The sequence below is a fragment of the Cherax quadricarinatus genome, chromosome 45 (assembly GCF_038502225.1).
Source record: "Cherax quadricarinatus isolate ZL_2023a chromosome 45, ASM3850222v1, whole genome shotgun sequence".
Taxonomy (NCBI): domain Eukaryota; kingdom Metazoa; phylum Arthropoda; class Malacostraca; order Decapoda; family Parastacidae; genus Cherax; species Cherax quadricarinatus.
Window position 1 is genome coordinate 11,861,489 of NC_091336.1, and position 23,664 is coordinate 11,885,152.

At 39.0% G+C, this 23,664-nt stretch overlaps 1 protein-coding gene across 4 annotated transcripts in view; it reads right to left on the minus strand.

Moving 5' to 3' along the window:
- LOC128694842 (kinesin-like protein KIF20B) overlaps window positions 1-23,664 on the minus strand; it is a 276,960-nt gene that overhangs the window by 111,869 nt on the left and 141,427 nt on the right. For 2 of the 4 annotated variants that reach the window (XM_070094293.1, XM_053785171.2), the window contains exons 19-22: window positions 16,608-16,733; window positions 12,376-12,449; window positions 11,864-12,080; window positions 10,454-11,654 (exon numbers count right to left, since the gene is read on the minus strand). In XM_070094293.1, coding sequence (XP_069950394.1) covers window positions 10,454-11,654; window positions 11,864-12,080; window positions 12,376-12,449; window positions 16,608-16,733 — 1,618 coding nt within the window. Of the gene's footprint in view, window positions 1-10,453; window positions 11,655-11,863; window positions 12,147-12,375; window positions 12,450-16,607; window positions 16,734-23,664 lie in introns of all 4 variants that reach the window. The other 2 variants (XM_070094292.1, XM_053785169.2) reach the window with 1 other exon arrangement.

Below are 23,664 nucleotides of genomic sequence, written 5' to 3' on the forward strand. Positions count from 1 at the left end.
TATAGTTTTGGAGTGTTTGGTGCAATTATTTAATAAATGTATGGAAGAGGGTAAGGTACCTAGGGATTGGCAGAGAGCATGCATAGTTCCTTTGTATAAAGGCAAAGGGGATAAAAGAGTACAAAAATTATAGGGGGATAAGTCTGTTGAGTATACCTGGTAAAGTGTATGGTAGAGTTATAATTGAAAGAATTAAGAGTAAGACGAAGAATAGGATAGCAGATGAACAAGGAGGCTTTAGGAAAGGTAGGGGTTGTGTGGACCAGGTGTTTACAGTGAAACATATAAGTGAACAGTATTTAGATAAGGCTAAAGAAGTCTTTGTGGCATTTATGGATTTGGAAAAGGCATATGACAGGGTGGATAGGGGGGCAATGTGGCAGATGTTGCAGGTGTATGGTTTAGGAGGAAGGTTACTGAAAGCAGTGAAGAGTTTTTATGAGGATAGTGAGGCTCAAGTTAGAGTATGTAGGAAAGAGGGAAATTATTTCCCAGTAAAAGTAGGCCTTAGACAAGGATGTGTGATGTCACCGTGGTTGTTTAATATATTTATATATGGGGTTGTAAGAGAAGTAAATGCGAGGGTCTTGGCAAGAGGCGTGGAGTTAAAAGATAAAGAATCACACAAAGTGGGAGTTGTCACAGTTGCTCTTTGCTGACGACACTGTGCTCTTGGGAGATTCTGAAGAGAAGTTGCAGAGATTGGTGGATGAATTTGGTAGGGTGTGCAAAAGAAGAAAATTAAAAGTGAATACAGGAAAGAGAAAGGTTACGAGGATAACAAAAAGATTAGGTGATGAAAGATTGGATATCAGATTGGAGGGAGAGAGTATGGAGGAGGTGAATGTATTCAGATATTTGGGAGTGGACGTGTCAGCGGATGGGTCTATGAAGGATGAGGTGAATCATAGAATTGATGAGGGGAAAAGGGCGAGTGGTGCACTTAGGAGTCTGTGGAGACAAAGAACTTTGTCCTTGGAGGCAAAGAGGGGAATGTATGAGAGTATAGTTTTACCAACGCTCTTATATGGGTGTGAAGCGTGGGTGATGAATGTTGCAGCGAGGAGAAGGCTGGAGGCAGTGGAGATGTCATGTCTGAGGGCAATGTGTGGTGTGAATATAATGCAGAGAATTCATAGTTTGGAAGTTAGGAGGAGGTGCGGGACTACAAAAATTGTTGTCCAGAGGGCTGAGGAAGGGTTGTTGAGGTGGTTCGGACATGTAGAGAGAATGGAGCGAAACAGAATGACTTCAAGAGTGTATCAGTCTGTAGTGGAAGGAAGGCGGGGTAGGGGTCGGCCTAGGAAAGGTTGGAGGGAGGGGGTAAAGGAGGTTTTGTGTGCGAGGGGCTTGGACTTCCAGCAGGCATGCATGAGCGTGTTTGATAGGAGTGAATGGAGACAAATGGTTTTTAATACTTGACGTGCTGTTGGAGTGTGAGCAAAGTAACATTTATGAAGGGGTTCAGGGAAACCGGCAGGCCGGACTTGAGTCCTGGAGATGGGAAGTACAGTGCCTGCACTCTGAAGGAGGGGTGTTAATGTTGCAGTTTAAAAACTGTAGTGTAAAGCACCCTTCTGGCAAAACAGTGATGGAGTGAATGATGGTGAAAGTTTTTCTTTTTCGGGCCACCGTGCCTTGGTGGGAATCGGCCAGTGTGATAATAATAATAATAATGTGAAAAGTGGGTTATAGCAAGCATATATGCACTTGGAGGAGAGAGAAGTGTAGATGAGAGAGAGAGATTGATTTTGGGAAATGCTGAATGAATGCATGGAGAGAGTTGAACCAAGTGTGAGAGTACTTGTGGTTGGGGATTTCAATGCTAAAGTGGGTAAAAATGTTGTGGAGAGAGTAGTAGGTAAATTTGGGGTGCCAGGGGTAAATGAAAATGGGAAGCCTTTAACCCTTTCAGGGTCGAGAGGCCCTCTCCTAAACTCGTTCTCAGGCTTGAAATTTTTTTTTTTTTGGGAAAAAAAAAAAAAAAAAAAAAATCTTATGAAATGATAATCTTTTCCCGATCATATGACACCAAAAGTATGAAATTTTATGGAAAACTTACGGAACTATGCTCTCGTGAAGTTAGTGGTCTCGACGATGTTGATGCATCGACAATTTCGCCCACTTTGAGCGCTGTTTTCGGCCAATTTCGATGTACTAGTCAACAAAAATCATATCTATTTTGCTAGAACTCCATTTTTCCTATTGAATGAGTACAAGAAACCACCTATTTACCGATTTCAAGTATCCAATCAAGTGGTCAGAAATGGGCAATTTTGCCAATTTCACACAAATTTCAGATGCCAATTTCCATAGAGTCCAGAATATGCCAGACAGACATTCTTGGCACTAAAATAACATTTTCTCTGTTCATTAGTCACATCCCCAAGCCCCTCTTACATCTCTTTTGCTTTCCAGTTTGATTTTTTATTCTCACAAAAAATAAAAGATTTACTGTTATGCAGACTACTGCATTAGTGTAGAAATGGTATAAACAATATCAGTGCACTTTTGAAAGAATATTAGACTCACCAGTTGACGTGTATTGGACGCTTGGCATGTGTGGAGTGGAAATTAGGAGAAGGTGTGGAGTTAATAAAAGTATTAGTCAGAGGGCTGAAGAGGGGTTGTTGAGGTGGTTTGGTCATTTAGAGAGAATGGATCAAAGTAGAATGACATGGAGAGCGTACAAATCTGTAGAGGAAGGAAGGCAGGGTAGGGATCGTCCTCAGAAAGGTTGGAGGGAGGGGGTAAAGGAGGTTTTGTGGGCGAGGGGCTTGGACTTCCAGGAGTGAATGGAGATGAATGGTATTTGGGACCTGATGAGCTACTGGAGTGTGAGCAGGGTAATATTTAGTGAAGGGATTCAGGGAAACTGGTTATTTTTATATAACCAGACTTGAGTCCTGGAAATGGGAAGTACAATGCCTGCACTTTAAAGGAGGGGTTTGGAATATTGGCAGTTTGGAGGGATATGTTGTGTATCTTTACACGAATATGCTTCTAAACTGTTGTATTCTGAACACTTCTGCAAAAAACAGTGATTATGTGTGAGTGAGGTGAAAGTGTTGAATAATGATGAAAGTATTTTTGGGGATTATTTTCCTTTTTTTTGGGTCACCCTGCCTAAGTGGGAGATGGCCGACTTGCTAAAAAAAAAAAAAAAAAAATACCAGAGGTAAACTTATTAAGAGTAATAGTATTATTATAAAATACTTTATAGTGCCGTGAGTTCACACCTCCACAGGCCATGATGCTCCGTGAGTTACTAAGTCAGACTGCTCGCGCCTTCTCCCTCTCATAGTCCCGCCTACCTTTCAATACCTCTATATCAGTTTTTATTAATTTGTGCATCTTTATCATGATTCTGCATTATTTGTGTTATAAATAATATTCTGGAATAAATATGACAGGTATATATTATTTATTGATAGCAATGGTATAATTATGAAATAACAAATTTAGAAGCAGTGCTTTGAAATGGGGTCTAGACCAGCTGATGATGCCTTACCATTAGCTGTATAATGTACTGCAGGGTAAAAGAGCCCAGAGATCTATTACACAATTTATGCACACTCCAATACAACCATCGACTTCAGTACCAGAACCTCTACCATTTACTTCTGCTGACAACCAACAACCATCCACCTCAGCCCAGTAGGGCAACACTATTCATATCCACTCTCTTCACAATCATCCACAAACACTATTACCCAAAATTTAAAGTAAGAAATACTATTATTTCTATTGCATTTGTAATCTTAAGCAGTAATATATCATGACAAAAGATGTTTGGCTTTTTGGGGGCTCCCAGGAACGTAACCCTATTTTCCCACACGTTTTTCAGTTTGCTTAACACGGTTTTAACTAACGCAGCATTTTCAGGAAAGTAACTACAGTGATAAATGAAGGTCTACTGTATAACATATCGCTCCAAACTGCCAATATTCCAAACCCTTCCTGTAAAGTGCAGGCATTGTACTTCTCAATTCCAGTACGCAAGTCCGGCTATATAAGAATAACCGGTTTCCCTCAATCTCTGCACTAAATATTACCCTGCTCGCATTCAAACAGCTCGTCAGGTCTCAAAAACCATTCACTCCTATCTAACATGCTCATGCACACTTGCAGGAAGTCCAACCCCTCACCCACAAAACCTTCTTTACCCCCTCCCTCCAACCTTTTCAAGGATGACCCCTACCCCGCCTTCCTTCCCCTACAGATTTATACGCTCTCACCTCAACAACCCCTCTTCAGCCCTCCGACTAATACTTTCATTAACTCCACACCTCCGAATTCCCTGCACAATATTTGCACCACACATTGCCCTTAGACAGGACATCTCCACTGCCTCCAACCATCTCCTTGCTGCAACATTTACAATCCAAGCTTCACACACACACACACATAAGAGTTTTGGTACTACTATACTTTCATACATTCCCTTCTTTGCCTCCATAGATAATGTTTTTTGTCTCCACATATACCTCAACGCACCACTCGCCTTTTTTCCCTCGTCAATTCTATGGTTAACCTCATTCTTCATATACCCATCTGCTGACACATCAACACCCAAATATTTGAAAACATACACTTCTTCCATACTTCTCTCCAATGTGATATTCAGTTTTTCTTTATCTAAATCATTTGATACCCTCATCACCTTACTCTTATCTATGTTCACTTTCAACTTTCTACCTTTACAAACCCTCCCGAACTCGTCCACTAACCTTTGCAACTTTTCTTTAGAATCGCCCATAAGCACAGTATCATGAATAATAATTATTATTATTAATTTAGGGAAATGGAGCATAGATCCAATTACGTTGATCAAGGGCCCTTCAGCAAAGAACGTCCCTTGAGGAGGAAGGACGTATCCTGAAATTTCGTTTGAATAATAAAAATGGTTCGTATCCTGAAAAGTTCGCATGGTGGGGTGTCCGTAAGCCAAGGTTCCACTCTATATATACAAGTATGTATAGGTATATGTATATGTATAGGTAGTAGGTTTGTAGACAGCAACCGTCCAGGGAGGTACTACCATCCTGCCAAGTGAGTGTAAAACAGAAGCCTGTAATTGTTTTACACGATGGTAGGATTGCTGGTGTCTTTTTTTTCTGTCTCATACACATGCAAGATTTCAGGTACGTCTTGCTACTTCTACTTACACTTAGGTCACACTACACATACATGTACAAGCATATATATACACACACCCCTCTGAGTTTTCTTCTATTTTCTTTCTAGTTCTTGTTTATTTCCTCTTACCTCCACGGGGAAGTGGAACAGAATCCTTCCTCCATAAGCCATGCGTGTTGTAAGAGGCGACTAAATTGCCGGGAGCAAGGGGTTAGTAACCCCTTCTCCTGTATATATTACTAAATTTAAAAGGCGAAACTTTTGTTTTTTCTTTTGGGCCACCCCACCTCAGTGGGATGCGGCTGGTATGTTGAAAGAAAAATCAATATTAAATCTCCAGTTCATTACCAGTACTGTATTTGCCTAATGAACTCTCTACATGCAAAATTTTAATAATTTACTGAAAAATACCTGGTAAATAACTATTTATCAAAAATAATATTGATTATTTGTAATCATCTTAACTGCAGGTCAATGTTCATAAGTCATTAATGTATTCCAAAGTACTATGGTCATAAGAGCAGAACATCATATGTCTGAAGACCTACTGTATTAAGATTTATATGTGTAGATATTAGTAGTAGGTTGGTAGACAGCAACCACCCAGGGAGGTACTACCGTCCTACCAAGTGAGTGTAAAACGAAGCCTGTGATTGTTTTACATGATGGTAGGATTGCTGATGTCTTTTGTCTGTCTCATAAATATGCAAGATTACAGGCATGTCTTGCTACTTCTACTTACACTTAGGTCACACTACACATACATGTACACATTTATTTATACACACTCATCTGAGTTTTCTTTGATTTTATCTTAATAGTTCTTGGTCTTATTAATTTTCCCTTTATATCCATGGGGAAGTGGAATAAGAATCTTTCCTCCGTAAGCCATGCGTGTTGTAAAAGTCAACTAAAATGCCGGGAACAATGGGCTAGTAACCCCTTTTCCTGTAAAGATTACTAAAAAGAATAAGAAGAAGAAAATTGTCAAAGTGGGAAGTCTGAATGTGCGTGGATGTTGTGCAGATGATAAGAAAGAGATGATTGTGGATGTTATGAATGAGAAAAAGCTGGATGTCCTGGCTTTAAGTGAAACAAAGCTGAAGGGGGTGGGAGAGTTTCAGTGGAGAGGAATAAATGGGATTAGGTCAGGGGTTTCAAATAGAGTTAGAGCTAAAGAAGGAGTAGCAATAATGTTGAAGGATAAGCTATGGCAGGAAAAGAGGGACTATAAATGTATTAATTCAAGGATTATGTGGAGCAAAATAAAGATTGGATGTGAAAAGTGGGTTATAATAAGCGTGTATGCACCTGGAGAAGAGAGAAGTGTAGAGGAGAGAGAGAGATTTTGGGAAATGTTGAGTGAATGCGTGGGGAGTTTTGAATCAAGTGTGAGAGTAATGGTGGTTGGGGATTTTAATGCTAAAGTGGGTAAAAATGTTATGGAGGGAGTAGTAGGTAAATTTGGGGTGCCAGGGGTAAATGTAAATGGGGAGCCTTTAATTGAGCTATGTGTAGAAAGAAATTTGGTAATAAGTAATACATATTTTATGAAAAAGAGGATAAATAAATATACAAGGTATGATGTAGCACGTAATGAAAGTAGTTTATTAGATTATGTATTGGTGGATAAAAGGTTGATGGGTAGGCTCCAGGATGTACATGTTTATAGAGGGTCAACTGATATATCGGATCATTATTTAGTTGTAGCTACAGTTAGAGTAAGAGGTAGATGGGAAAAGAGGAAGGTGGCAACAACAAGTAAGAGGGAGGTGAAAGTGTATAAACTAAGGGAGGAGGAAGTTCGGGTGAGATATAAGCGACTATTGGCAGAAAGGTGGGCTAGTGCAAAGATGAGTAGTGGGGGGGTTGAAGAGGGTTGGAATAGTTTTAAAAATGCAGTATTAGAATGTGGGGCAGAAGTTTGTGGTTATAGGAGGGTGGGGGCAGGAGGAAAGAGGAGTGATTGGTGGAATGATGAAGTAAAGGGTGTGATAAAAGAGAAAAAGGTAGCTTATGAGAGGTTTTTACAAAGCAGAAGTGTTATAAGAAGAGCAGAGTATATGGAGAGTAAAAGAAAGGTAAAGAGAGTGGTGAGAGAGTGCAAAAGGAGAGCAGATGATAGAGTGGGAGAGGCACTGTCAAGAAATTTTAATGAAAATAAGAAAAAATTTTGGAGCGAGTTAAACAAGTTAAGAAAGCCTAGGGAAAATATGGATTTGTCAGTTAAAAACAGAGTAGGGGAGTTAGTAGATGGGGAGATGGAGGTATTGGGTAGATGGCGAGAATATTTTGAGGAACTTTTAAATGTTAAGGAAGAAACAGAGGCAGTAATTTCATGCACTGGTCAGGGAGGTATACCATCTTTTAGGAGTGAAGAAGAGCAGAATGTAAGTGTGGGGGAGGTACGTGAGGCATTACGTAAAATGAAAGGGGGTAAAGCAGCTGGAACTGATGGGATCATGACAGAAATGTTAAAAGCAGGGGGGGATATAGTGTTGGAGTGGTTGGTACTTTTGTTTAATAAATGTATGAAAGAGGGGAAGGTACCTAGGGATTGGCAGAGAGCATGTATAGTCCCTTTATATAAAGGGAAAGGGGACAAAAGAGACTGTAAAAATTATAGAGGAATAAGCTTACTGAGTATACCAGGAAAAGTGTACGGTAGGGTTATAATTGAAAGAATTAGAGGTAAGACAGAATGTAGCATTGCGGATGAGCAAGGAGGTTTTAGAGTGGGTAGGGGATGTGTAGATCAGGTGTTTACATTGAAGCATATATGTGAACAGTATTTAGATAAAGATAGGGAGGTTTTTATTGCATTTATGGATTTAGAAAAGGCATATGATAGAGTGGATAGAGGAGCAATGTGGCAGATGTTGCAAGTATATGGAATAGGTGGTAAGTTATTAAATGCTGTAAAGAGTTTTTATGAGGATAGTGAGGCTCAGGTTAGGGTGTGTAGAAGAGAGGGAGACTACTTCCCGGTAAAAGTAGGTCTTAGACAGGGATGTGTAATGTCACCATGGTTGTTTAATATATTTATAGATGGGGTTGTAAAGGAAGTAAATGCTAGGGTGTTTGGGAGAGGGGTGGGATTAAATTATGGGGAATCAAATTCAAAATGGGAATTGACACAGTTACTTTTTGCTGATGATACTGTGCTTATGGGAGATTCTAAAGAAAAATTGCAAAGGTTAGTGGATGAGTTTGGGAATGTGTGTAAAGGTAGAAAGTTGAAAGTGAACATAGAAAAGAGTAAGGTGATGAGGGTGTCAAATGATTTAGATAAAGAAAAATTGGATATCAAATTGGGGAGGAGGAGTATGGAAGAAGTGAATGTTTTCAGATACTTGGGAGTTGACGTGTCGGCGGATGGATTTATGAAGGATGAGGTTAATCATAGAATTGATGAGGGAAAAAAGGTGAGTGGTGCGTTGAGGTATATGTGGAGTCAAAAAACGTTATCTATGGAGGCAAAGAAGGGAATGTATGAAAGTATAGTAGTACCAACACTCTTATATGGGTGTGAAGCTTGGGTGGTAAATGCAGCAGCAAGGAGACGGTTGGAGGCAGCGGAGATGTCCTGTCTAAGGGCAATGTGTGGTGTAAATATTATGCAAAAAATTCGGAGTGTGGAAATTAGGAGAAGGTGTGGAGTTAATAAAAGTATTAGTCAGAGGGCAGAAGAGGGGTTGTTGAGGTGGTTTGGTCATTTAGAGAGAATGGATCACAGTAGAATGACATGGAAAGCATATAAATCTATAGGGGAAGGAAGGCGGGGTAGGGGTCGTCCTCGAAAGGGTTGGAGAGAGGGGGTAAAGGAGGTTTTGTGGGTAAGGGGCTTGGATTTCCAGCAAGCGTGCGTGAGCGTGTTAGATAGGAGTGAATGGAGACGAATGGTACTTGGGACCTGACGATCTGTTGGAGTGTGAGCAGGGTAATATTTAGTGAAGGGATTCAGGGAAACCGGTTATTTTCATATAGTCGGACTTGAGTCCTGGAAATGGGAAGTACAATGCCTGCACTTTAAAGGAGGGGTTTGGGATATTGGCAGTTTGGAGGGATATGTTGTGTATCTTTATATGTGTATGCTTCTAGACTGTTGTATTCTGAGCACCTCTGCAAAAACAGTGATAATGTGCGAGTGTGGTGAAAGTGTTGAATGATGATGAAAGTATTTTCTTTTTGGGGATTTTCTTTCTTTTTTGGGTCACCCTGCCTCGGTGGGAGACGGCCGACTTGTTGAAAAAAAAAAAAAAAAAATGTATATGCATGCATGCTCTGACTTTTCATCATTCACAATCACTGTCTTTGAAGAGGCTGAGATACGACAGTTTAGATGTCACTCAAAACTACCTATATCCTAAACCCCTTCTTTAAATTGCAGGCACTGTACTTCCCATTTCCAGGACTCAAGTCCGGCTAACTGGTTTACCTGAATCCCTTCTCAAAATATTACCCCACACTTTTCTTGCCACTTCTTTGTCCCAGGCCTCAGACCTGTCACTGAATTACCCCTTTATCCACTGGAATCAACCCCTCTTATTCCCTCTCACCACCATCTACAAACCAACTACTGTATAACCAAGGAGCTACTTGACAAGACAAAAATGAACTGTAGACAAAATCTCAAACATGATCATAGCCAAATAATGTGGTACAAGAATTCTGAGACAATCACAGCAATCTCATAACAATGTTAACATGCAATCTGCTTTAAGGATTTAAATAATAAGGAGGGGGGCACAAGACTTCAATATTTGAAAGTACAATATACATTTCTTCATGATGAAGTGCTAAATCTACATGCATAATAGTGCCTGGGAAATGGAATACATTCGGGATCAATCCAAAGGAAAGGAGGGCAGCTCCAACTTCTTGGATTAAGAATCCTTCACTGACATTAAGACACCACTCCTGAAAAGACTACAAAGTAAAGAAATCAGGTACCTTTAACAAGGTAAGGATAGGGAACAATAAACAAACTGACGAATAGTAGCACAATGTACATTCAAACAGAATTCACGTAACTGGACTGAAAGTTACGAGAACTAGTGTGCTAGAGCTCACTTCCGACTTTTAAATGCAACCTCAAGGTAATCACATCTACTTCACGAGTATTCTACTTTTTTTTTTTTTAACAACACATCAGCCATTTCCCACCAAGGCAGGGTGACCCAAAAAAAGAAGAAACACTTTTATCATCATTCACTCCATCACTGCCTTGTCAGAGGTGCACTTAAGTTTACAGTTATAAAACCAACTTATAAAATATCACAAATGTCCACGAATACTCACACAGCAAATTTACCTTTTAAATCAACGAGGTTCGAGTCCTTTTCTTGTGCTTTTATTTCTAACATTTGTTTGTCATTCTGAAGTTCTTCATTCACTGCCTTAAGATCTAGCAATTCTTGAGCTATAACTGCTTTTTCAGAGTATTCTTCTTTATATTTACAAATAATTCCATAAGATTTCTCTACTTCTTCCTTCAGTTCTTCACATTCCTTATGCCACTTTTCACATTCAATATTCTTGGAATTTATCACATCTTGGAGACTACTAATTTGTGCAGCATTTTTGCTGCTTAATGTTTTCTCTGCCTGAAAATCTGATCTCAGCTTCATTAGTTCTTCCTTATGTTTTTCAAGTTCTAGCTTTATTACTTTGTATTCGTCTTCTAAAAATTCTTTGCACTTAAGTTCAGATAGCATTTCTTCTAATTTATTATCTTTCTGGCTAGATATATGCTGCAACTTCAATTCTGACTCAGTTATGTTTTCAAGTGCACTTTGAATATTCTGTACCTGAATCATCAGCATCTCATTTTTACTTTCCACTTCTTTAATTATAGCAGTTTTAGTTAAAATTTCTTGTGTATGCTGAAGGTGTGTAGTCTCTTTATCAGACAAAAGTTTCTTATTAAGCACATTAATTTGTTCTATTTCTATAATGAGGCTGGCATTTTTCATTTCTTTCTCTGTTATCAGTGTTTCCATTTCATTCACTTTTCGTTTGAACTCTTCTTTCAGTTGAGAAATATCATTTTCCAAAGAATTTATTTTTTCCTGTGTCTGAACAATGTTAACATCTGTTAATAATTTATTTTTTTTCTCTGACTGCAACATGTTTTGCAACTGTGCTCTTTCTTTTCTCATTTCCTCACACTCACCCTGACTCTCTTCCAAAGATTCAGATAACTGGTGGCATTTTTCCTTTATATTCTTGTACTCAGTGCTCTCTAATTCAGTTTCTTTAAGTGTAGCCTCTAAAGCTATAATTTTATCTTTCAGTTCAAGATTGACGTTTTCAAGTTCTTGTAAAATATTTGTAGTCTCTTTAAGTTCATTAACTTGCATTTCGAGATTAAGAATTCTCTCATTCTTTTCAATTAACTGATTCTTGAAAGTATTTGCCTCATTCATAGCCCTTTCACAGTTTACTTTGAAAGTAGAAGTGTTCAGCTGTTCAGAGGCTCTCTCTTCCTGCACACACACTAGCTTGTTATTTAGCTGAAAGAAAAAAAAATCAAACATGTTTAGACAATAGGTAAACATAATTGAATATTATTTGCTGTAGTGTTTATGAACAAATTATTGTATCTAGATTGATGCATGTTCTTTTGTACTGAAGCTACCGACCAATTATGCTAGAAACTATTTTGTTAGTAGCGTTATATTAGTCAACCTTAGTACATTTTAAAGGAAGAATAAATACTAACCTCGTTTATGTTATTCTTGAGCTGGTCTGTCTGTCTCTTAAGCAAGCCATTATCCTTTTCCAGCTGAGAGTTAACATTTTGCAGGTGTGAGAAGAGAGAGAGAGATTCTGTTAGCTTATTACTAAGAGTGTGTCTTTCCTGAGCTAATGCATCTCTCTCTTGCAACAACTCTGCCACTCTTAACTCAGTTTTAGTATCTCCTGAAGATGTGTTCATACTGGAGGAAATTGGGAAATTATTGCATTTAAGTTCAGCAATCTCCAACAGCAACTTACTCTTATCCCTGTTGGAGGATGCACATATTTAAAAATTTCACAAGCATATACCAAAGATTATGCTGCAATGATCATAGCCCATGAAAAATATGATTTCAAGTTTTTAGTTCTTAATAAAACAAGTGATAAATTTCCAAGTCAACCGTAAGCTATTTAGTTCAACACAAGTAACAGAATTAATTATAGCATGCTATTTCACATTTGTCTAACATTAAGATACAAATTCAAACAATGTACCTAAAATATTCTTCTTCAATTTTCCACTTCTCTTTCTGCAGCTTCTCCAACTGCATGCAGCATTCCTTGTGTTCCTGTACAATGAAAGATTATTTCTTAAATTACAAGGCAAATGCAAATAATACAATTTTTAATAAAGTGACTGAGCAGTCAATCAGAAGACTGGTCTGAAACTGGACTAATGTAGAGATGATTCCTTGAATATTTAAACAGTAAACAATATACAGTATATCAAATTATGTTTTCCAGATTCAAAGTACATTTTGCCTCTAATGCTACGCATTCTAAAGACACCAGAGCAGAACTTTTATCCCAAAGGTAAGATAACCCAAAGAAGGAAAACACTCACTATAGTAAAAATCGATGTAACACTGACAGGCTGTTGGAGAAGAGAGAAAAGGCAAACACTATTGGACACATTACAATCCTGGGACCTTAATCACTCCAAATATACATTAGGAATAATCAAGGTTCCAGGACAGATTTTTTTCATTAAAACATTGACAGTTTCCCACCGAGGCAGGGTGACCCAAGTAAAAAGAAACACTTTCATTATCATTCACTCTATCACTGTCTTGCCAGAGGCTGTGTCTATGGTTAAAAAACTGCAACATATCAATACCCTTCCTTCAGTGTGCAAGCACAGTACTTCCCACCTCCAAGATTCAAGTCTGGCTAACCAGCTTCCTTGAATCCCTTCATAAATTACTTTGCTTACACTCCAACAGCATGTCAAGTCATATTAACCCTTTGACTGCTGCAAATCCAAATCCTGAAGTGTCTTCTGGTGCCGCAAAATATTTGGAGAGAGATAAAAAAAAAAAATCTTATGAAATGATAGAGAATCTTTTCCCGCTGATAATGACAGCAAGAGTATAAAACTTGATGGAAAACTTATTACGCTCTCGCAAAGTTAGCGACCTCGGCGACATTTATGCATTGGCAATTTCGCCCACTTTGAGCCCTATTTTCGGCCAATTCCTTTGTTCCAGTCAACCAAACTAGCAGCTATTTCTTTAGAACTCCATTTGGTCTATCGATTGAGTACAAGAAACCGCCCATTTACCGATTTCAACTACCCAACAGTGGTCAGAAATTGGCAATTTGGCCAATTTCATGCAAATAAAAAAATACGTCAGTTTCAAAATAGGGTCTAGAATGAACAATGCAGACATTCCAGGAACTAAAATAATTTTTTTTCTGTTCATCAGTCATGCCTCCAGGACCCTGTTGTAATACTCTTGCTTTCTATTTTGAATTTTTATTCACATAAATAATAGAATATTTACTATTATGCAGACTACTGCAATATTGTAATAATTGTACAAATAATGTCAACCCATTCGTGGCTGCATATTAGAATGGCTAGTTTGACATTTCTGCTACTTTGAGCTCCATTTCAAGATCCTTTTCAGAGTAAAACCAATAAAAATCACTTCTATTTCTATAATGTTTTCCATTCTATCAAATGAGACAAAAAAACAAGAATACAACCATAAATAGTATACAAAAATACACCTCAAAGTCAGCGTTTTAATCAAATAACACAGTTTTTTTTCTCACTATGCACTGTGATACAGGATTTTTTTTATACTGCACACACCGACCCATTCTCTCACATGTGGGTCTACCAGCTTTCTCCATCGTGATTTCGAGCCACTAGAATTTTTTTTAGTATATATACGTCAAAAACACTGGCTCGTAAGACGTATGTATATGGCCGAAACAGTCAAAGGGTTAACCCTTTGACTGTCGCGGCTGTATATATACGTCTTAGGAGATATCGTGTTTGACGTATATATACTCAAATTCTAGCGGCTTCAAATCTAGCAGGAGAAAGCTGGTAGGCCCACATGCGAGAGAATGGGTCTGTGTGGCCAGTGTGCACCATATAAAAAAGATCCTGGAGCATGCAGTGCATAATGAGAAAAAAACTCCGTGTTATTTGATTAAAACGCTGACTGAGGTGCATTTTTGTATACTATTTATGGTTGTATTCTTGTTTTCTTTGTCTCATTTGATAGAATGGAAAACATTATAGAAATAGAAGTGATTTTTATTGGTTTTACTCTGAAAATGCCGACTTTGTGGTCTATTTTCGTATAGTATTTATGGTTGTATTCTCGTTTTCTTGGTCTCATTTGATAGAATGAAAAATATATTATAAAAATAGAGGTGATTTTGATTGATTTTACTATAAAAAGAACCTGGAAATGGAGCACAAAGTATGGGAAATGTTTGATTTTTGCAGACGTTCAAAAGTAAACAAATGATGTCGTTGTCCAATAAATGTCCAAATAGCCATTCTAATATGCAGTCATGAATGGGTTGATGTAATTTTTACAATTATTACAGTAGTCTGCATAATAGTAATCTTCTATTTCTTGTTTGAATAAAATTTCAAAATAAAAAGCAAGAGTAATATCAGAGGGGCCTGGAGATGTGACTGAAGAACAAAGAAAATGTTATTTTAGAGCCAGGAATGTCTGCATTGTTCATTCTGGTCCTTATTTTGAAATTGTCATATATTTTAATTTTCGTGAAATTGGCAAAATTGCAAATTTCTAACCATGTTATTGGGTAGTTGAAATCGGTAAATGGGCAGTTTCTTGTACTCAATCGATAGAAAAAATGGAGTTCTGAAGAAATAGCTATGAGTTTGGTTGACTGGAATAATGGAATTAGCCGAAAATAGGGCTCAAAGTGGGCGAAATCGCCGATTTGTAAATATCGCCGAGGTCGCTAACTTCGCGAGAGCGTAATTCCGTCAGTTTTCAATCATATTCGTTTTTTGGGGGTCTTTGCAATCGGAAAAAGATTATCTATTTTTCATGAGAAAAAATCATTTTTTTTTTTTTTAAATTTTGCGACACCAGGAGACACCTCAGGATTGGGGGTTGCGACAGTCAAAGGTCTAATGCATTGGCAATTTCACCCACTTTGAGCCCTATTTTCAGCAAATTCCATTGTCTTAGTCGACCAAACTCGAGATATTCTTCTAGTATTCCTTCTATTTTATCCATTGAATACAAGAAACTGCCCATTTACCTATTTTAATTACCAAATAAAGTGATTGGAAATCAGTAATTTGGCTCTTTTCACCCACAAAAAAATTGCCAATTTAAAGTGTCCAGTATAAAAAATGCAGACATTCCTGCCACTAAAAAAATTTTCTCTGTTCATTAATTATATTCCCAGGCCTATCCTATATTATGCTTGCTTTCAAGTTTGAATTTTTCGCACAAAAAATAGAAGATTTACTGCTATGCAGACCACTGCATTATTGTAATAATTGTATAAGCAATGTCAGTGCATTCCTGAACATGTATTAGACTGACCAGTTGGATGCATACTGGACAAGCGACATAATCTGAGTACTCTGGAATATTGGTAAAAATCAAACATTTCCAATTCTTTGAGCTCAATTTCAATCTCTTTTCAGTCTGAAACTAATCAATTATCTATTTCTGTAATGTATGTTCCTTTCTATCAAATGAAACCCAGAAACCGAGAATAAAGCCATGAAAACAATACGAAAATACACCGCAAAAAAATAGGTTTTAAACCAAAAAACAGGGTCACAATTTTTTTCATGCACAGCGTGGTGCAGGTTTTCTTTTATATGGCGCACTTACCACAAACGCATTCTCTCATACCTACGCCCAATTTACCACTCACAGCTTATCTGAGCGAGCTGAACTCGTGGTATAGTACTATGGCCATATAGTGACCCCAAAATCACAGCACTATGGCACAGATGGTCAACTGGTTAAGTTAAGTCCTGTTTCCAGTTATACAATTTGAACTGACTATGAAAGATTATGTGCTAGAGTTAAAATTATCACTAGAGCATTTTTTATTGAGATAAGATTTTCCTTGGATTTTTAACCCCAGAGGGTTTGCCACCCAGGATAACCCAAGAAAGTCAGTGTGTTATCGAGGACCGTTTCATTTCAATTGGGGTCCTCAAACATGTCCTCCAGGATGCGAGCCACACAATTCGACTAACACTCAGGTACCTATTTGCTGCTAGGTGAACATGACAGCAGGTGTAAGGAAACACGTGGAAATGTTTCCAACCCGCCAGGAATTGAACCCAGGCCCTCCGTGTGTGAAGCGAGAGCTTTAGCCACCAGGCAACTCAAATATTCATAATAAGTATAACAGAAACTGACATTTAGGTTAATGTGAACTCAGAATTTTCTTTGTCTGGTCTTGCTGACAGGCCTTACCTGTGCTGATAACTGCTCTCTTAACTCAGATATATACTGGTCCCTCTCCTCTACTCGAGCCGCCTGCTGACTCAACATTGCTCGAGCATCTTCTAGTACACTTTCTATTTCACTGATGTACATCATCTGAAAACCAAAATTTTCCTAATAAAATCAATCGGGCATAAATATTCACAACATTAAAAACCATGCCTCATCCCATTCCCACACGCTAGATAACAGGGATATCTTGCTACTCCTACTTACACTTTGGTCACACTTCACAGACATGCACATGCATATATATATATATACATACATCTAGGTTTTTCTCCTTTTTCTAAATAGCTCTTGTTCTTTTTTATTTCTTCTATTGTCCATGGGGAAGTGGAAAAGAATCTTTCCTCCGTAAGCCATGCGTGTCGTATGAGGCAACTAAAATGCCGGGAGCAATGGGCTAGTAACCCCTTCTCCTGTATACATTTACTAAAAAAGAGAAGAAGAAAAACTTTATAAAACTGGGATGCTTAAATGTGCGTGGATGTAGTGCGGATGACAAGAAACAGATGATTGCTGATGTTATGAATGAAAAGAAGTTGGATGTCCTGGCTCTAAGCGAAACAAAGCTGAAGGGGGTAGGAGAGTTTCAGTGGGGGGAAATAAATGGGATTAAATCTGGAGTATCTGAGAGAGTTAGAGCAAAGGAAGGGGTAGCAGTAATGTTAAATGATCAGTTATGTAAGGAGAAAAGAGAATATGAATGTGTAAATTCAAGAATTATGTGGATTAAAGTAAAGGTTGGATGCGAGAAGTGGGTCATAATAAGCGTGTATGCACCTGGAGAAGAGAGGAATGCAGAGGAGAGAGAGAGATTTTGGGAGATGTTAAGTGAATGTATAGGAGCCTTTGAACCAAGTGAGAGAGTAATTGTGGTAGGGGACCTGAATGCTAAAGTAGGAGAAACTTTTAGAGAGGGTGTGGTAGGTAAGTTTGGGGTGCCAGGTGTAAATGATAATGGGAGCCCTTTGATTGAACTTTGTATAGAAAGGGGTTTAGTTATAGGTAATACATATTTTAAGAAAAAGAGGATAAATAAGTATACAAGATATGATGTAGGGCGAAATGACAGTAGTTTGTTGGATTATGTATTGGTAGATAAAAGACTGCTGAGTAGACTTCAGGATGTACATGTTTATAAAGGGGCCACAGATATATCAGATCACTTTCTAGTTGTAGCTACACTGAGAGTAAAAGGTAGATGGGATACAAGGAGAATAGAAGCATCAGGGAAGAGAGAGGTGAAGGTTTATAAACTAAAAGAGGAGGCAGTTAGGGTAAGATATAAACAGCTATTGGAGGATAGATGGGCTAATGAGAGCATAGGCAATGGGGTCGAAGAGGTATGGGGTAGGATTAAAAATGTAGTGTTAGAGTGTTCAGCAGAAGTTTGTGGTTACAGGAAAGTGGGTGCAGGAGGGAAGAGGAGCGATTGGTGGAATGATGATGTAAAGAGAGTAGTAAGGGAGAAAAAGTTAGCATATGAGAAGTTTTTACAAAGTAGAAGTGATGCAAGGAGGGAAGAGTATATGGAGAAAAAGAGAGAGGTTAAGAGAGTGGTGAAGCAATGTAAAAACAGAGCAAATGAGAGAGTGGGTGAGATGTTATCAACAAATTTTGTTGAAAATAAGAAAAAGTTTAGGAGTGAGATTAACAAGTTAAGAAAGCCTAGAGAACAAATGGATTTGTCAGTTAAAAATAGGAGAGGAGAGTTATTAAATGGAGAGTTAGAGGTATTGGGAAGATGGAGGGAATATTTTGAGGAATTGTTAAATGTTGATGAAGATAGGGAAGCTGTGATTTCGTGTATAGGGCAAGGAGGAATAACATCTTGTAGGAGTGAGGAAGAGCCAGTTGTGAGTGTGGGGGAAGTTCGTGAGGCAGTAGGTAAAATGAAAGGGGGTAAGGCAGCCGGGATTGATGGGATAAAGATAGAAATGTTAAAAGCAGGTGGGGATATAGTTTTGGAGTGGTTGGTGCAATTATTTAATAAATGTATGGAAGAGGGTAAGGTACCTAGGGATTGGCAGAGAGCATGCATAGTTCCTTTGTATAAAGGCAAAGGGGATAAAAGAGAGTGCAAAAATTATAGGGGGATAAGTCTGTTGAGTGTACCTGGTAAAGTGAATGGTAGAGTTATAATTGAAAGAATTAAGAGTAAGACGGAGAATAGAATAGCAGATGAACAAGGAGGCTTTAGGAAAGGTAGGGGGTGTGTGGACCAGGTGTTTACAGTGAAACATATAAGTGAACAGTATTTAGATAAGGCTAAAGAGGTCTTTGTGGCATTTATGGATTTGGAAAAGGCGTATGACAGGGTGGATAGGGGGGCAATGTGGCAGATGTTGCAAGTGTATGGTGTAGGAGGTAGGTTACTGAAAGCAGTGAAGAGTTTTTACGAGGATAGTGAGGCTCAAGTTAGAGTATGTAGGAAAGAGGGAAATTTTTTCCCAGTAAAAGTAGGCCTTAGACAAGGATGTGTGATGTCACCGTGGTTGTTTAATATATTTATAGATGGGGTTGTAAGAGAAGTAAATGCGAGGGTCTTGGCAAGAGGCGTGGAGTTAAAAGATAAAGAATCACACACAAAGTGGGAGTTGTCACAGCTGCTCTTTGCTGATGACACTGTGCTCTTGGGAGATTCTGAAGAGAAGTTGCAGAGATTGGTGGATGAATTTGGTAGGGTGTGCAAAAGAAGAAAATTAAAGGTGAATACAGGAAAGAGTAAGGTTATGAGGATAACAAAAAGATTAGGTGATGAAAGATTGAATATCAGATTGGAGGGAGAGAGTATGGAGGAGGTGAACGTATTCAGATATTTGGGAGTGGACGTGTCAGCGGATGGGTCTATGAAAGATGAGGTGAATCATAGAATTGATGAGGGAAAAAGAGTGAGTGGTGCACTTAGGAGTCTGTGGAGACAAAGAACTTTGTCCTTGGAGGCAAAGAGGGGAATGTATGAGAGTATAGTTTTACCAACGCTCTTATATGGGTGTGAAGCGTGGGTGATGAATGTTGCAGCGAGGAGAAGGCTGGAGGCAGTGGAGATGTCATGTCTGAGGGCAATGTGTGGTGTGAATATAATGCAGAGAATTCGTAGTTTGGAAGTTAGGAGGAGGTGCGGGATTACCAAAACTGTTGTCCAGAGGGCTGAGGAAGGGTTGTTGAGGTGGTTCGGACATGTAGAGAGAATGGAGCGAAACAGAATGACTTCAAGAGTGTATCAGTCTGTAGTGGAAGGAAGGCGGGGTAGGGGTCGGCCTAGGAAAGGTTGGAGGGAGGGGGTAAAGGAGGTTTTGTGTGCGAGGGGCTTGGACTTTCAGCAGGCATGCGTGAGCGTGTTTGATAGGAGTGAATGGAGACAAATGGTTTTTAATACTTGACGTGCTGTTGGAGTGTGAGCAAATTAACATTTATGAAGGGGTTCAGGGAAACCGGCAGGCCGGACTTGAGTCCTGGAGATGGGAAGTACAGTGCCTGCACTCTGAAGGAGGGGTGTTAATGTTGCAGTTTAAAAACTGTAGTGTAAAGCACCCTTCTGGCAAGACAGTGATGGAGTGAATGATGGTGAAAGTTTTTCTTTTTCGGGCCACCCTGCCTTGGTGGGAATTGGCCAGTGTGATAATAAAAAAAATAAAAAAACATGCAAGGTTTCAGGTATGTCTTGCTACTTCTACTCACACTACACATACATGTACAACTGCATATACATATATATATACATATATACACACATACATACATACACACCCCTCTGGGTTTTCTCCTGTTTTCATTCTAGCTCTTGTGTTTGTTTATTTCCTCTTATCTCCATGGGGAAAGGGAACAGAATTCTTCCTCCGTAAGCCATGCGTGTGGTAAGAGGCAACTAAAATGCCAGGAGCAAGGGGCTAGTAACCTCTTCTCCTGTATATATTACTAAATGTAAAAGGAGAAACTTGTTTTTCCTTTTGGGTCACCCCACCTCGGTGGGATACGGCCAGTGTTGAAAGAAAAAAAGATATGCACATATGTGTATGAATGTATTTTTTTTTTTAACAAGTCGGCCGTCTCCCACCGAGGCAGGGTGACCCAAAAAGAAAGAAACTCCCCAAAAAGAAAATATTTTCATCATCATTCAACACTTTCACCTCGGAAATATAAACACAAATGCAGTATAATGTGATCCTTTAGTGACAACGTTTCACCCACACAGTGGGCCTTTTCAAGTCACACACAGATCTACCTGGGGTTGGAAGGTACGAGAGTATTTATAGTCATGTTCAGAATGTTGAGGTCAGGTGGAGAATGCTGCATCTGATGATCTACCGGGTGGGGTTATAGAGTCTTGGGTAGCTTGGCAGGGGTATTGGACAAGTTGTGAGTAGACCTTCTGCAGTGTTCTATGTTCTAATGTGGGATAGCGATGAAGAAGTTTCTTGGTGAGTGGTTCAGCTATGTTATAGAAGCCATTGTTCTGGTTGAAATTGTTGGTTGTAGAGATGAGCGATGATTCCAGGATTCTTCTGTATTGAGTGTTGTCTTCTGTGGCTATAAGTCTTGAGTTTCTGAGATTAATTAAATGGTTGTGTGAATTGCGATGTTGTACACAGGCATTCCTTGTATCGTCAGTCCTGCTTGCATATTGGTGTTCTGAAATACGTGTTTGGAGGTCTCTTGATGTTTCACCTCACTCACACATAATCACTTTTTGCAGAGGTGCCAAGAATACAACAGTTTAGAAGTATATACGAATAAAAATACACAACATATCCCTCCAAACTGCCAATATCCCAAACCCCTCCTTTAAAGTGCAGGCATTGTACTTCCCATTTCCAGGACTCAAGTCCGGCTATATGAAATAACCGGTTTCCCTGAATCCATTCACTAAATATTACCCTGCTCACACTCCAACAGCTCGTCAGGTCCCAAATACCATTCATCTCCATTCACTCCTATCTAACACGCTGATGCACGCATGCCGGAAGTCCAATCCCCTCGCCCACAAAACCTCCTTTACCCTTCCCTCCAACCCTTTCGAGGACAAAACCTACCCCGCCTTCATTCCCCTAAAGAGTCATACGCTCTCCATGTCATTCTACTTTGATCCATTCTCTCTAAACGACCAAACCACCTCAACAACCCCATTTCAACCCTCTGACTAATACTTATAACTCCACACCTTCTCCTAATTTTCAGCATAATATTTACACCATACATTGCCCTTAGACAGGACATCTCCACTGCCTCCGCGCTGCAGCATTTACAACCCAAGCTTCACACCCATATAAGAGTGTTGGTACTACTATACTTTCATACATTCCCTTCTTTGCCTCCATAGATAAAATTTTTTGCCTCTACATACACCTCAATGCACAGCTCACATTTTTTCCTTAATCAATTCTATGATTAACCTCATCCTTCATAAATCCATCCACTGACACGTCAACTCCCAAATATTTGAAAACATTCACTTCTTCCATACTACTAGTCCCCAATTTGATATCAAATTTTTCTTTATCTAAATCATTTGATACTCTCATCACCTTACTCTTTTCTATGTTCACTTTCAACTTTCTACCTTTACACACACTCCCAAATTTATCCACTAACCTTTGCAATTTTTCTTTAGAATCTCCCATCACAGCATCATCAGCAAAAAGTAACTCACTTCCCATTTCGTATTTAATTCCCAATAATTTAATCCCACCCCTCTCCCGAGCACCCTAGCATTTACATCTTTTACAAACCCATCTATAAATATATTAAACCACCATGGTGACATTACACATCCCTGTCTAAGATCTACTTTTACCGGGAAGTAGTCTCCCCCTCTTCTACACACCGTAACCTGAGCCTCACTATCCTCATAAAAGCTCTTTACAGCATTTAGCAACTTACCACCTATTCCATATACTTAAAACATCTGCCACATTGCTACCCTACCCACTACCAAATGCCTTTTCTAAATTCATAAATGCAATAAAAACTTCCCTAACTTTATCTAAATACTGGTCACATATATGCTTCAATGTAAACACTTGATCTACACCTCCCCTACCCACTCTAAAACCTCCTTGCTCATCCGCAATTCTACATTCTGTCTTGCCTCTAATTCTTTCAATAATAACCCTACCGTACACTTTTCCTGGTATACTCAGTAAACTTATTCCTCCAGAATTTTTACAATCTCTTTTGTCCCCCTTCCCTTTATATAAAGGGACTATACACGCTCTCCGCCAATCCCTAGGTACCTTCCTCTCTTTCATACATTTATTGAACAAAAATACCAACCACTCCAACACTATGTCCCCCCTGCTTTTAACATTTCTGTCATGATCCCATCAGTTCCAGCTGCTTTACCCCCTTTCATTCTACGTAATGCCTCACGCACCTCCCCCACACTCGCATCCTGCTCTTCTTCACTCCCAAAAGATGATATACCTCCCTGGCCAGTGCATGAAATTACCGCCTCCCTTTCTTCGTCGACATTTAAAAGTTCCTCAAAGTATTCTCGCCATCTACCGAAAACCTCCATCTCCCCATCTACTAACTCCCCTACTCTTTTTTTAACTGACAAATCCATTTGTTCCCTTGGCTTTCTTAACTTGTTTAACTCACTCCAAAATTTTTTCTTATTTTCATTAAAATTCCTTGACAGTCCCTCTCCCACTATCATCCGCTCTCCTTCTGCACACTCTTACCACTCTCTTCACCTTTCTTTTACTCTCCATATACTCTACTCTTCTTATAACACTTATGGTTTGTAAATACCTCTCATCAGCTTCCCTTTTCTCTTTTATCACACCTTTTACTTCATCATTCCACCAATCACTCCTCTTTCCTCCTGCACCCACCCTCCTATAACCACAAACTTCTGCCCCACATTCTAATACTGCATTTTTAAAAATATTTCAACCCTCTTCAACCCCCCCTCTACTACTCATACCTGCACCAGCCCACCTTTCTGCCAATAGTTGCTTATACAGTGGACCCTTAACCAGCGATGGCATCGATTAACGATAAATCTGACTAGCGATAC